At 35.1% G+C, this 13,863-nt stretch overlaps 1 protein-coding gene across 3 annotated transcripts in view; it reads right to left on the bottom strand.

Moving 5' to 3' along the window:
- LOC121732073 overlaps nt 1-13,863 on the bottom strand; it is a 325,970-nt gene that overhangs the window by 215,166 nt on the left and 96,941 nt on the right. For all 3 annotated transcript variants that reach the window (XM_042121855.1, XM_042121854.1, XM_042121856.1), the window contains exon 2: nt 13,208-13,631. In XM_042121855.1, the coding sequence (XP_041977789.1) occupies nt 13,208-13,631 (424 nt within the window). The remainder of the gene's footprint in view (nt 1-13,207; nt 13,632-13,863) is intronic.

Genomic DNA, 13,863 nt, shown 5'->3' with positions numbered 1-13,863 from the left:
TGGCGATTTTATAACGAAGCGACAACGAAAAAGTTTTGGCTAAATGGCCTTAGCCCCTAGCTAAGATGTTTTCTTTATCGCTATTCGCTTCCTTATAGAATCACCGATCACAATAAATATGAAATGTACATTGTACATACCATGAGTCCAATATCGACTTTATTTTATCAAACGCTTATATCAATTTTATACATTTTGATCGGCGATTCTATGAAGAGGTCATAAACAAAACGTCTTGGCTAAAGGGCCAGAGTACTTTCATTTATCTGCCTAAACTAACTATACCGACGCCAGATTGTCTGTTCGCTATACTTACACAAATATTGCCAACGAGGCGCCAAAGGGCGCATGCGTAATAAATAATATCTGTAAGGGAGTGAAATCTTTTGGAAATATCGCGAAATTAATGGGCATAGTTATTGGATATTGATACAGATTGTGAGATATTCGCACTTCCTCTCGGAAGATTACTCCGGATGGATCCGAGCGATTTATTGCATGACCTATCTACGTCTACTTATTCTTTGGTATTGTTTTTATTTTTGACACGTGTAACTGTTGTGTTTTTTTCTGGGGCATAATAATATTATCTTGTTTGAAGAAATGGTTTCTTTTCCCTCTTTTTTTAAATTGGTGCTTATAAATTCTTACCCAAATCTACATAGAGCCTTAAAACACCTACTACGAAGTAATGTTAATAGTTTTAATTGAAAATACCAAAAAAATCATTATATTTTACAATGATTTTTGGTCGAATTTTTTGGGTTACGTTTGTGCTATACTTATGTAACCTCCCTGGGAGGCGTTTTACCCCCTTTCCCGGGATCAAAAGTATCTCCGGATCTCAGAAAAGGATGTGGGCCAAACCACCCAGTATTATGTGTCATTTTTCACTCTCTCGTCTCTCGATATCATTTCCGGCCGTCTGAGATGTCAACTGTGATGATATTGAACCCCAACTTCTATTTATTTCTCTAAATGCAACACGACAAGGCAAGATACAGTCTATAATCCCAAATAAGCGTTCAATGACGTCACACCTGCTATCGCTCAAAATGCCTCCTATTTTGAGCGTTTTGGTCGTTTTTAACGCTAAATGGAACGCGGGGAATATTATAATACCTATAGGTCACTCTGTTGTCTTAAATAGTCTATGGTCGCTAAGAACACATGATACTAGACCTAACAATTATGTACAAGTACTTATTAACATTTTGAAAAACTACATCCATATTTCCATACCTATATTATAAATGCGAATGTGTGTTTTCTATTTCATACCTCTTCACGCCCAAACCTCTGAACCGATTTTTCTGAAATTCTGTATGGAGATAGTTTAAGTCCGGGGAAAGGACATAGGATACTTTTCATCCTGAAAAAATGTACAGTTCCCGAGCGATAAACGAATTTTGGCGCAATGGAGAGAGGATAACTAAAACATGTTTGTAACAACGAGAACAGACATCTTTTAAAGTCACTAACTTCCTGTATTACCTTAGAGCTCGCAAAGTCGATCTTTAATTTCCGTATGGGCGATTCGATGGCTCCTTGCAAAATGCATTTGTAAGAAATACGATAATAATTATTCTAAACATAGGACAATGCTAGCCGATCAGAGCTCTATGTTTTGTATTTTTTACCAAAAAAGTTTATTATTTTGTCTATATATTCTAATATTTTGTTGGATTATCACTCTGTTTACTTGGCTGCATTCAAATGGCTAAGCAGAGTTATTAACTATTTAGTCACTAATAACCCAAAACCTAAGTGCCTTTTGTGCGCGGAAATGCTTTTGTCTTTACCCATTTGCCACAATACAATAATTATTATATGCAGTAGCGTAACTCAGCCCTTTCCTAGAAATCAATTTCGTTCAACACAGAGAAAAGTTTTACGCGAAAGCATCATGACAATGCATTATTTTACTGTCTAAATTTATCTGAAATCTCTCTTATGTGCTTGCGCGGTAATCAGGTGGTCAGGTATTAAGATGGATTACTGTATTTTTTTATACTATGCGTTTTCACTGGCTACAATGAGGTCTCCAGTACAATGGGATAAGGGGCCTTTCAAAAGTAGCAATATTGGTTAGTGTGGCTTTTTGATCACATTAACTTTTAAGTTTGGAGATGGCTTTTGATTAAGTTTTAGGGTAGAATTGAAAGGAAGAAATATGTTTTATGTTATTGTCGTGCCAGAAGAAATCACAAAAGAAATAAAGGTGATATCAGACTCTTCATTTGTGTGAAACTGTTTATTCACATAAATGCCTAATCCATATTGTTAACTTTATAAATGCGAAAGTGTGTCTGTCTGTCTATCTGTCTGTCTGAACCAATTTTGCTGAAATTTGTTATGAAGATACTTTGAGTCCCGAAAAAAACAAAAAAAAGAAGCTATCATCTTTAGTTTGCTCATGTGTTGCCAATGGACAGATATTTCAGAGAATTTCAGTGAAACAATTATTTCTGACCAGAGTAAATTTTCCCTATACAAATATTCTGAATAGTTAATTGCAAATTTGATACAATTAATACTGTTATCAATAGTAATATTTCAATAACAATATAGTGTTCGGATGTATCAGGATCTATTATGTAAATTAAATCGAGACAAAGGACACTGGATATGTAGCCATTTGGAACTCAAACACTAATGTACCGCAGACACGTACCTACCTGTTATGTGTTGATATCAGATGTCACTAGAATATTCTATGGAAAATCAATTTATATTAATTTTGATGAATCTTACAGTGCTCAGTTTGTTTCTGTGCTTTTTGTCTGTGACGTAGATATAAAAAACACTTTGTCAATTATTATATTATGACTCATTAATAATACTAGCTATTTGACCGAGCTTTGCTCGGTATTCGATAAAACACGAATAAAATAACATTTTCTAAAAATGATTCCTAGCTAGATCGAGTTATCGCTCCCGAAACTCCTTCATACTAAATTTCATGAAAATCGTTGGAGCCGATTCCGAGATTCCAATTATATTATACAAAAATTTCTCGTTTAAAGATATAAGATTATGTACTAATAACAATTCCTCCATATTGCGTCTACTCATATTATCGGACAGGAGATCACAGATACTCATCCCACGTCACGGGGACAGCAATACGTGGGTATCCTCCACGAGACAATGAGCCGAGATTAACCCGAACAAATTAAACTTACGTACGAAGCCTTAGCGGAGATGTTGCGGTATAAGGATTGGGCGGGGAGCGATTTTAAAATCGCGTTTTTATGAATTGGAAAGAGAGACAAAACTATAGAAATTACGTTTAATTGAAGCATTAATCGAAATAATTTTTATATCGAAGCGTTTTCTTGCAACAAAATGAATGAATTAAAAATATTTTGCACCAAAATAAACATGACATAGTTCAGAAATTACAATATAAAACTAAGGTCCACTTGCGCAGATCCAGGTTAAAGTTAATACCGGGTCAAATAGTGTGTTATCTTTTACACACTTCATAATATATTTTACGAAAGAGATGATTAATCCGTGGTTAACTTTAACCCAGATCTGTGCAGGGGGGCCTAAGAGTTAAAAGTGCAAAAGGCGTTTCTAGCAGATTTAACTCAATTAAAACACGATTACTGGCTGTTAAGCTAATACGATATTATTACGCTTTGTAGCAGCCTTATTGTCGGTTAGGTGTTAAAAAGAATAGATGAGGATTTGGTTAAATGTACAAGCTCTTTTAATATTAAAAATACATTTTAACATACAGTTTAACAATTCTGTGCATTTCTACGACGGATAACGATACCTTTGCTATTATTTGCTGTATATTGTTAAATAATATTTTACCAATTTACCTTTATTGTCTAAAACTCTCTCGCTTCAGCCTCCAACTGGTCGATAAACAAATTCGAAGTCCCCTCTTTCATCCATCATTAGCGGACAATAGCTAATCTAACGTGGAGAGCACTTCATCAGTCGCGGCGGGCCTGTCGGACCCCACGGGTCTGAGACCCCCACCAGGTCTGCCGGACCCTGACGGGCTTTCGGCGACATAATTAACGCGAGATTAGAACGTCACACCCACTTATATGGGATGAAAGTTATTGCGAATCTGATGTATTCATCGTCACGTCTTTTGTTATCATGTCCGTTGAAGTGTTCACTAAAAGTATAATTTATTTATTTAATATCTATCATACACACTTCAGTCTCTAAAAAAAGCCTTGCAAAACATTTAATTCATGTAATATGTAAATGTTAAAGTTATTCTCAATTGATTGAGCTTTAAGTTGCACTAAAGTCAAATTGCAGTTACAGCCATACATGATACAGTTTGCTGTTTGCTGCTTATAAACTGGGATATTTCTTACTTATAACATTATAATTATCATTATGATTTACGATTAATTAAGGCAAGAAATGAAGTATTTTATCTTAAATTCTGAGTATTCGCTCTATTATTGGGTGTGTTATTCGGCATGTTTAAGACAAAAAAATCGAAATTCAATTTTTTTCTTACAAAATCTTTATCTTTCTTTTGTCACAGCCAAGGAAAAAAAACAAAAACAAATCATTAAGTGCCTCTTTGTGAGCAATTCCTTTGTCTCTTATTTTCCATTTGGTCATTGGGCGTTTCGGAGACTGATTGATGAAATACAACCCTTATCAGCCCTTTAGGGTGTTCTATTGTGAGTCCCTAGCCCTGCACTTGCCGATGGAAGTGAAATTAAAGTAAACATTTATTTTACTTTCAACGATAAATTATAGAGGAATTTAATGTTTGTCAACAAGCAATTTAGAAGTTGTTTTTTTAATTTCATGTGTAAAGTCATTTTTAGGGTTCCGTAGTCAACAAGGAACCCTTATAGTTTCGGTCTGTCCGTCCGTCCGTCTGTCTGTCCACGGTTTTATTCAGAGACTATAGGAATTACAAAGCTGTAATTCGGCATGAATGCACATTGCACATATTAATGATGCCGACAACATGGTATATAAAATCTTATATTATGAAGTTTTAAAGCGGAAAAAATCGTTAGAGTCCAGTGTCCCCCCCCCCCCCCTACAGCCAGCTAAACGATTGATTCTGGAAATATGAAAAAATTCACGGGAGTAGGAAATATTATGCTGAATTTAAAAGTAAAATTATCACGGCTAAGAGGACTTCATAAGTTATTGAGTAATAGTCGATCAACTAAAACAAAATATTTGGCGAAGTATAAAGGAACTTTTCGTTAAAATTCCTATGAACGTAACTCAGATGATATTTTAAGTTGTGTAAAACACGTTATAAATGTACATTCATTGACCATACAAAAATTATCAAAAACTAGCGGTACTACGGAACCGCATCGCGCATGGCCCGACACGCACTTGGCCGGTTTTTTCAAAATGTTATTTCAACTAACCCTAATTTTATTAATTCATACGAATTAAAAAAAAAAACTATTGTTTTGAATCCAAGAGTTTAATTTTTAAAACAATACTAATAAAACCTCATTGGCATTGCTTTGTAAGAACTATGAGTTCAACGCGTAGTTTAAATTACCCCTAACTCCACATTAAGCAACATTTATCTACAACATTTAACACCTTTAGGAACAACGAACCCCTTTTTTCAGGTACAAGGTATATATGTACAAGGTACAAGAAACCGTGCACATTACAAACGAGGCAGTTTCACCGCGTGATGGCTCCTCATTTGTCAGCGCTCCACCTGCGCCCGAGACAAATGGGCGTCTGTACTAAACTGCACTTTTGTTGGCGTTTTCAAAATACACCGAATTTAGGTATAACATGTCCCTATTACCCCTGTTAATGTCATATGGTATAACATAGCCAGGATATATAGTTATACTGTGTATACGATAAACGTAAATACGTTCTGAAAGTTTCTAAGCTCTTACGATAAGGGAGCGGAAACCTAAGGAAACAAAAAAACATGTATTTAACTGCCGCAAAAATATGTGTTTAACTCACAGTGGAATATTAATTACTTAAAATATGAAATTAATTCCTGAAATATGTTGGGAACAAAATATATTTTCAGGCAGATTAATAAAAGTCAATTTTCATGATTTTTTGTTTCAATTTACCAGACCGGCCATCTTCTCGAAAGTCGAAACCGGTATTGCATTTAAATACAATGTAGAGATCCGGCAATCCTTGCTTCGCCATAATTATGTCTACGTTATTTTAGGTATGCAAAATAGATGTTGTCCTAAACCAAAACTCTATATTATCCAACTTCCAGGCGTTTCGGAGGAACTCAACAAGAAATACCGCCACATCGCGCTTATATTGGTCATGGCCCATGGGGTAATATGGTGCGACCGCGTAATAAAGTCCTGCTACGCAGCAATTTTTAACGACTACATAAATTTCGGTACTTACATTGCCATAATAAGCCTTCCTGTCACTGTAATAAGGATATGAGCGTCTGTAGAACATTATTACTATAAAAATATCACATCCTAGTTCCTACAAACAAAAACTTATTGTAGAGTACTGGGTGCTTGGATAACTTGCATCCTTCATAAGAAATCATATTTTTTGTCTAAATTTGAATAAGAAATTATCGTATACAACTTGACTAAAGGCAATCACAATTTCGCAACTTCGAAACTATTGATTTTAAACTATAAGATAAACTATCAATTGTCGGTCTGTCCATCACTTTGTCCGCACAATACCACAATTAGTTGAACAATAGAACAGTTAAGATTCGGTACCGAATGTACTGACCGCTCTAAGCGTACTGCACTCGGTCAATTACAACACACAGACCATATTCATACAGATACTTGTAATCCACTCTAATATTATGTGTACTGTTACGCCGCTGAAACGTTTATGATCAAATTTGATATGGAGATGGTTTTTGACACAAAAAACGGTTCCCGATTGATTTGTCCAACATCTATTAAATAAGTTTTATAAATTTAAAACCACTATAGCAAAAGTAATCAAAAACCTAACCATGGTTGTTTCACAAAGAGTTATAAGCAGACTGGATGGAGATAGTTATAACTTAATTTAGGCAGAGGGTGTTGCCAAGCCTACCTACCTAAATGGTATCTCTAATTATTTAGCTTCAAGTAGAATTTCATATCTTTTTATTATCCATGCTAATATTATAAATGTGAAAGTGTGTCTGTCTGTTTGTTACCTCTTCACGCCTAAGCCGTTAAACCAATTTTGTTTAAATTTGAGTCCCTGAAAAGGACATAATATGATATTTTTTATTCCAGAAAAATGTAAGGTTCCCGCGTAAACGAATATTGGTGCAGCAGAATTTCGGACTTTTTCTCTATAATTTTGTAGCTACTCTGTATCAATTAGAGTTTTTCCAATGATAGTTGTCTCCGAATGCCAGAGCTGCGACAACGGATCATTGACTCAATATAGGTTACTTCTGTTCATATCGCTACAAATGCCGTCTTCATTTAGTATGGGGCTGTACATAGTTGTTTTGTCTCTGATGAGACTTTTATGCCGATGGAAATAAAGATCACTTTAATAGAAGGGAAGATGCCTTTACGAGTTACTTTTGCACAACGTTGAATAACCTATCATCATCGTCATAATGTTAGCAGTATATAATATAACGTTATTAGACATTTTGATAATAAATATCAACAGAAGTCAACTGACAACTTGGCACCTGATTCTAAAGAGTTTTTTTTAGAATAAGTTGCCTTGGTATATTCTGCGAGATATTTTTATTGGGAAGTTAAAATGTTTTGTGTTGTTATTTAATAATTTTAACTAAACATCGCAAAGATGTACATTGTACGTCGCAGGTACAGTGTACATTATAGGTGATAAACAAACAAGAAAGATAAGCTCGTTTGTTACTTAATATCCTTCTTCTAAAAACACACATTACCAACAATACGTTTAAATGTTTTTGAACTTTCCCAAAACGAAAGTATAAAATCAATCGCTGTTTCCATTGTGTCTGACATTGCATATTAAAACCAAAGGTTACATTCCAAAAGGGTTTTCCAGACAGATTAAGGGCACATCAAAGCGCAATTATATCAGCAGTTGGAGCCGCAGCCGGTAATCTCGTAAGGCAGAGGATCCATTTCACAAATTTGTTTTTCCATTACTCAAATTGGGTACATCCCTATATGACAGTTACCCTCGGCTTAGACTAATTTGATAGAGTTTTTTTAGAGCATTGAAAGATAGATTTAAACTCAGAAGGGTTATTATCTGGTGCCATTGAATGGCGACTTTACTTCGTAACTTACTTTAGTTCTAGGTTATGAATACTTAGTTAAATTAGGAGGGGGAAAATAGCTCAAAAGGAGGAAACAAAGCTGTTAGTAGCTGAGAGAAAAATACTGCGCAAGATTCTCGGACCGACGAGGGATGAAGATGGCAGGTGGAGGCCATGGAAAAACCTTGAAATTGAAGAACTTGTGGCAATGCCCAATATTATCGGGGAATACAAATCTCACCGAATCCGCTGGCTCGGCCACGTAGAAATAATGAATGATGACCGAGCGGCAAAAAAGCGTATGTGGGGCAAATGAATGGCAAACGACCGGTAGGCCGTCCCAGATACCGCTGGAGGGATGAGGTAGAAAAGGACCTGAAGGCGTTACGAGCCGAATCATGGCAAGATGTCGCACAGGATCGGAAGAAATGGCGTGTGCTTGTGTTAGAGGCCAAGACTCAATTTGGGTCGCTGCGCCGCAGTAAGTAAGTAAGTAAGTAGTTAAATTAGTACCTACTATCTACTAGTAATAACTCTAAAACTGATAGATAGGGTCGAGGACAGATGGATGCAAATTATAAACTCTTCAAAAAACAGAGCTGCGTTAAGGTACATTCCACCCATGAACTTTTTTCTGATAAATAAAATACCAGTTGACTCTCTGAAAAGCATATTTTTTAGTACTTAAAAACAAATGGACCTTTAAGCACACTCGTTACCATCATACTCTCTTGATTGTAAAAAAAGCTGGACCTGGCTTGGCGCCAAGTTATAGTATTAATTACTGGCAAACAGATGGCGCTGATCGGCAGGTGGACTGCATAAAATACGTAACGTTCTATTAAACTCAGGGATACTATTTTTATCAGTAGAAGCTGAAATCTATATGAATAAAGCAAAATAAGTTATGTACTCTCATACATTTTGTATGAGAGTACATAATGCAAACGAAATTCATAAAATAACTATACTACGTCGTAAACAATAACACGGCATCCTATATTATAGGCTTTGGAATAAAGGTTGGGTTGCACCAGAGGCGTGGTTTAAGTTATAGTTAAATATGGCGTCCTTTAGCTTTAACTTTAACCGGAGAAATCCACAAATGTCTGTTGCATTTATTTTTTTTATTGAAGCTACAGGTAACGGGATAGAGGGTATAAAAAATTAAATTATCCGTAAAAATCGACAGGAAAAAATAATATAACACTGTAAAACATAGTAAATTTTCATATACTTATACGTATGAGCGGAGGTTAAATATGGCGTCCTTGGACGCCATATTTAGCTTTAACCAAAGATTTGACATTTTGCACTGTAGTTACAGTTAAAGTGAAAGTTACAGTTATAGTTAAATTTAGTTGGTGCAACCCAACCTTAATAAACGATACTTAAAATGATTAAACGTTATCTTAACATCAATTCTGGTAGTTTAGGTTTTAAATCATAGGCATTATCAGTTTAATCACATCAACAAATCAACATTTTTCACCACATCTAACTGTAGATTAAACATTGGAAATTTAAAACAGACGCAAAACCCAATTTGTCATAACACCGCCGAGTTTAGCAATTATTTGGGAGAATCGATATTTCGAAAGGGCAACACCGGCTAAGGCCATCTATTAAATGACAGTTATCTGCATGATTGATTGCCGTCGCATGCAAAAACGCCCAAAAACGAGCAAAAACAACCAGTTTGAGGCCTGTCAAATGTTGCATAGAATAATGCCCATTACTGTTTTATTCCAAAGGGGTGTATGTTTGAAAAATTTGGGATTGATTGCTTTTCGCAGGTTTAGACTTTGAATATGCTGGGTTAGGTACACTATTTAGTGAGCCCCTAGGGCCTAGACGATCAATTTTATTTTTTTATTCTTTCGTAGTTTCTATATGGGTAGATGAAATCATAGACAAGTACATACCTACGTCTTTACTAAACGCAGATGAGAACGCAGAATGCAAAAATAACAAAAACTTAAAAACTCAAAAACCTTTAAAATATAATCAAATGAGTTATTCAAATACATTCGACATCAAACCTAAGCTATAGACAATATAAATTGGGTAACACCAGTAGCCTTAGCACGGCCACCAGTAGAAATGCGAAAGTATGGACAAACTGTGGACATAAACTAAAGGTGCCGTTCCGATCTTTACCGTGGCCAGTCGCGACCGACAAAAATTCAATTAAAATGCCACTTTATGACAGACTATAGTATATATCATAGAGTAGGATATTATTTGAATTTTTAGGACTAGAGTCTGTCACAAAGTGGCATTTTAATTGAATTTTTGGGGACGAAAAAAGATCGGATCGCTTCCTTAAGTTTATCTCCACAGTTTGTCCATACTTTCGCATTTCTACTAGTGGCCGTGCTAAGGCTACAGGTACATTAGAAGACAAAGTAAATACACTCACTTTTACGATCTTCCGGATAGTTGTAAGTGCGGTCGTGCATTAGGAAGGGAATCTCCGATCCATCCTGATAAAATGGTGACGCATTATCATAACGGGTATAATGAGAATGCTCCCATTTGAGTGCTCGTCTATCCATATCCCATTGAGGAGCATTAGCTTAAGTACCCCATATGTTTGTTGGGATGCTCCGTAAACTTTGTACCTACGTTTTGCTACGGGCCAAAATTTGGGGAGCATAATAGCAGTTTTATGTTTAATGATAGGAAAGTACGGTTTGGGAAATAAAGATGATACAGAAGTGAGCTCGAGCAGGATGCTTTTAAATTTTAATTTAGATAATAATATTATGGTAGGTAGAGTTGCTTTTCTAACCATATCGACGCATATGTATGTTTGACTGGAACTCAAATATAATACAAAAGATTGACAAGACAGGATAATACCTACTGGAAATAAAACTTCACTTATAATACTAACGAATAAATATTATATTTATGAAAAATCATTGTAAATTATTATCAATTGCGAGGGTTCTATTCCAAATAGTTTTTTTATTAGTCTTTTGTAGCCGTGGTTCTTACCATAGAGGAATTATTTCTTACTGAATCGTCATTTCCGTTCAAAATAATAAGCGTCACAAAAGTTATAAACAGAATCAACCAGACACAATAGCAATTTTCTTCCAAAGCCACAACCAAATGTGATACTGCATTCATGATGTATCCTCCTAAGTTATAACTTATAAGTCTTATAACCTATTTCACAGTTGCTTTTTATTTAAAAAAAAAATAAAGTACGGAAAATTAAACTTTTTCTTCGTCTCACGAATTGTAATTGTTCTTTTTTCTTGATTTTTGAAAATATTTTTGTTGGTAAACGTTCTATTTTTAAAAGCGTTTGCACTTATCACATACTTAGTTAAAACTGACGCTTGGTAAAGATAGATAAAAGATTAGACAGAGATTAAAGACAAATTATGTTTGAGTAGTGATAAAATTAACTCATTGTTAAGTTAATTTTCGTGATGCCTTTGATAAGATTAATCGGGCATTACAAAAACGATCTTATGATAATGACTCTAAATTCAGGAACATTAAATAGGCAATAGCCATGTGTTCTAAATTCAGTTTAAACTAAGGATCCTGAATTCTGAATCCTAAAGTGTTAGTTCTCAAGGGCTCAAAATGTACTTATCGCGTCCTAGGTACAAAATTCTACTCTTATGAGAGCTCAATAAGGAAACTAAGTTACTATTTCATGTGATATAAGCTATCTTAGAAGTGAATAAAGTAAACTGTAAAGGATTCAAAAAACATAAAATTGAGAAATGCGTCTCGCCAAAGGTCGATTGAAATGCTAATAATATCGTCTGGCCCTCATGCTAATGTGGACAAGTACCTAATTGGGGTCCTAAACGTAAATCAAGTTTATGTCTCATAACGTTATTTAGTGAGAAATTAGTCTCGATTGAAAGACAATTAGACAGAGGCGATAATATTTAAAATAATTAGGCTCTTTATCAATATTTCCGCTTATATTCAGATAGGCAATAATTTACTTTTTCTGATTACTGATATAACTATACAGTATACAACTATACAGGTAATGCGCGGAAAAGGTAGAGTCCATAACTTAGACCATAAAAAAAATAGCCAAATATTTGCTTATTTTCTCAAAGTTTTTTTTTTAATCATTTTAATTCTCTCTTCGAAAACTTTGTTTAGGCTCCTTAGTTCAATTTAGAAGAACAGACTTAGCAAGTTTAGCAACTACTCCATTTAATAAAAAGGCTCTTTCTATCTTCTAAAACAATCAAACTAGCATCATCCTAATCCTGACGTCTTTGTGAAGTCCCAGGAAAGTATTTTCCTTTCGGAGGGTACAAAATAATTGGTCTGATGCACCTTAATGCCTGTTTAGTCGCGCCTAAATTGTTTTTGAAAGGTCTATGATTGTAAGATTGTGTTCGGATTACTTGCCGAAAGAGGATTTCCTATTGATCGAACCTGTCATTTTGGGGCTTTGGAGTTTAATAACGCTGTCGAGTGTCGAGTTTACTTTGTTATGGCTTTGTTAACCACGTCGTTGTTAACAACAACTAACAACACAATATTTATTTTTCCTAGAAAAAAAATCATAAAAAATATTTTATTATAAACTTAAAGACATTACTTACTGAAATTATTTGCAGGCGTAATAGTCTATTGTAAATATTATATTGTTAATTTCATTAAAATTTGGGGATAGTAGATTAAAGATTTTATTAAGTTTAATTAATGTGGTTCTATCTCCTAAATTTTAATTAATATACTTATTATGCATGTCATTAAACTTTACAAAGAAATATTTTTAGGGCCTGTTTCACCACTTCCTGATAAGTGGCTATCCACCATTTAACTTGACAGATCAAGTATGGAGAATCTGTCAAAAAAGTTGTGAATAGCCTATTCGGCACATTATCAGAAAGTGGTGAAACAGGCTCTTAATCAGGTTAATATTCTTACTATCGGCTGTGTAATTTAAAATCAGTTTAATATTTTTGAAGTTAAAAAAATCAGAATCGTAAAAGCGCCACCTACCTTGTCACCGTCGAACTTCTCCGGCTCGTCGCTACACGCGCGGAGCTCACGTTTCTCTCGTGAGCCGTGCCGCATCAAAAGTGGCGTCTGTGGCGGCGACGCTAGCGCCAAACTGTTCCTAGCGCTCTCCGGCGGCGATTTTATGAACTCAATCTTTCCCCCTTCTATGCAAATGTTCGGAGTCAGCGGATACATCGGTGACATAGCCACGTTCGTATTCGCCAAATGATTATACAGCTGATTGTTGTCTTCTAGAGGCAAGCTCTTCGGCTTATTTCTCTTCCTATAGCTCGAATCGTAGGCTAGAACTTGGGCTTTCTGTTCCGGATGAATTTGTCGCACCTTCCCAGGCGGTCGATCAGGTGGTTCTGGGGAAACGTTGCTGTCCGTACAGGGAACTTCATTTCTTTCGTTGTTGGATATTCTGTAACAAGTAAGATACCGTAATTTTAATTAAAATCTCCATTGAAATTTATATAACTAACATATTAATAATTATTTATTTCTTCGCCAAAATGTAAATATTTAATATTCAAAAATAGAATTCATTATAATATTATTGTCTTCTCTAATCTACTAAAATATTTCCGGTGCGATAACACGATACAGTGGCGCCACTATAAAAAGTTTCTAACCAACATTCTGTTTCCATACTA

Source organism: Aricia agestis, chromosome 11 (assembly GCF_905147365.1).
Source record: "Aricia agestis chromosome 11, ilAriAges1.1, whole genome shotgun sequence".
Classification (NCBI taxonomy): domain Eukaryota; kingdom Metazoa; phylum Arthropoda; class Insecta; order Lepidoptera; family Lycaenidae; genus Aricia; species Aricia agestis.
The sequence above is the reverse complement of the archived record's forward strand: the minus strand, read 5'-3'. Positions and strand labels throughout refer to the sequence as shown.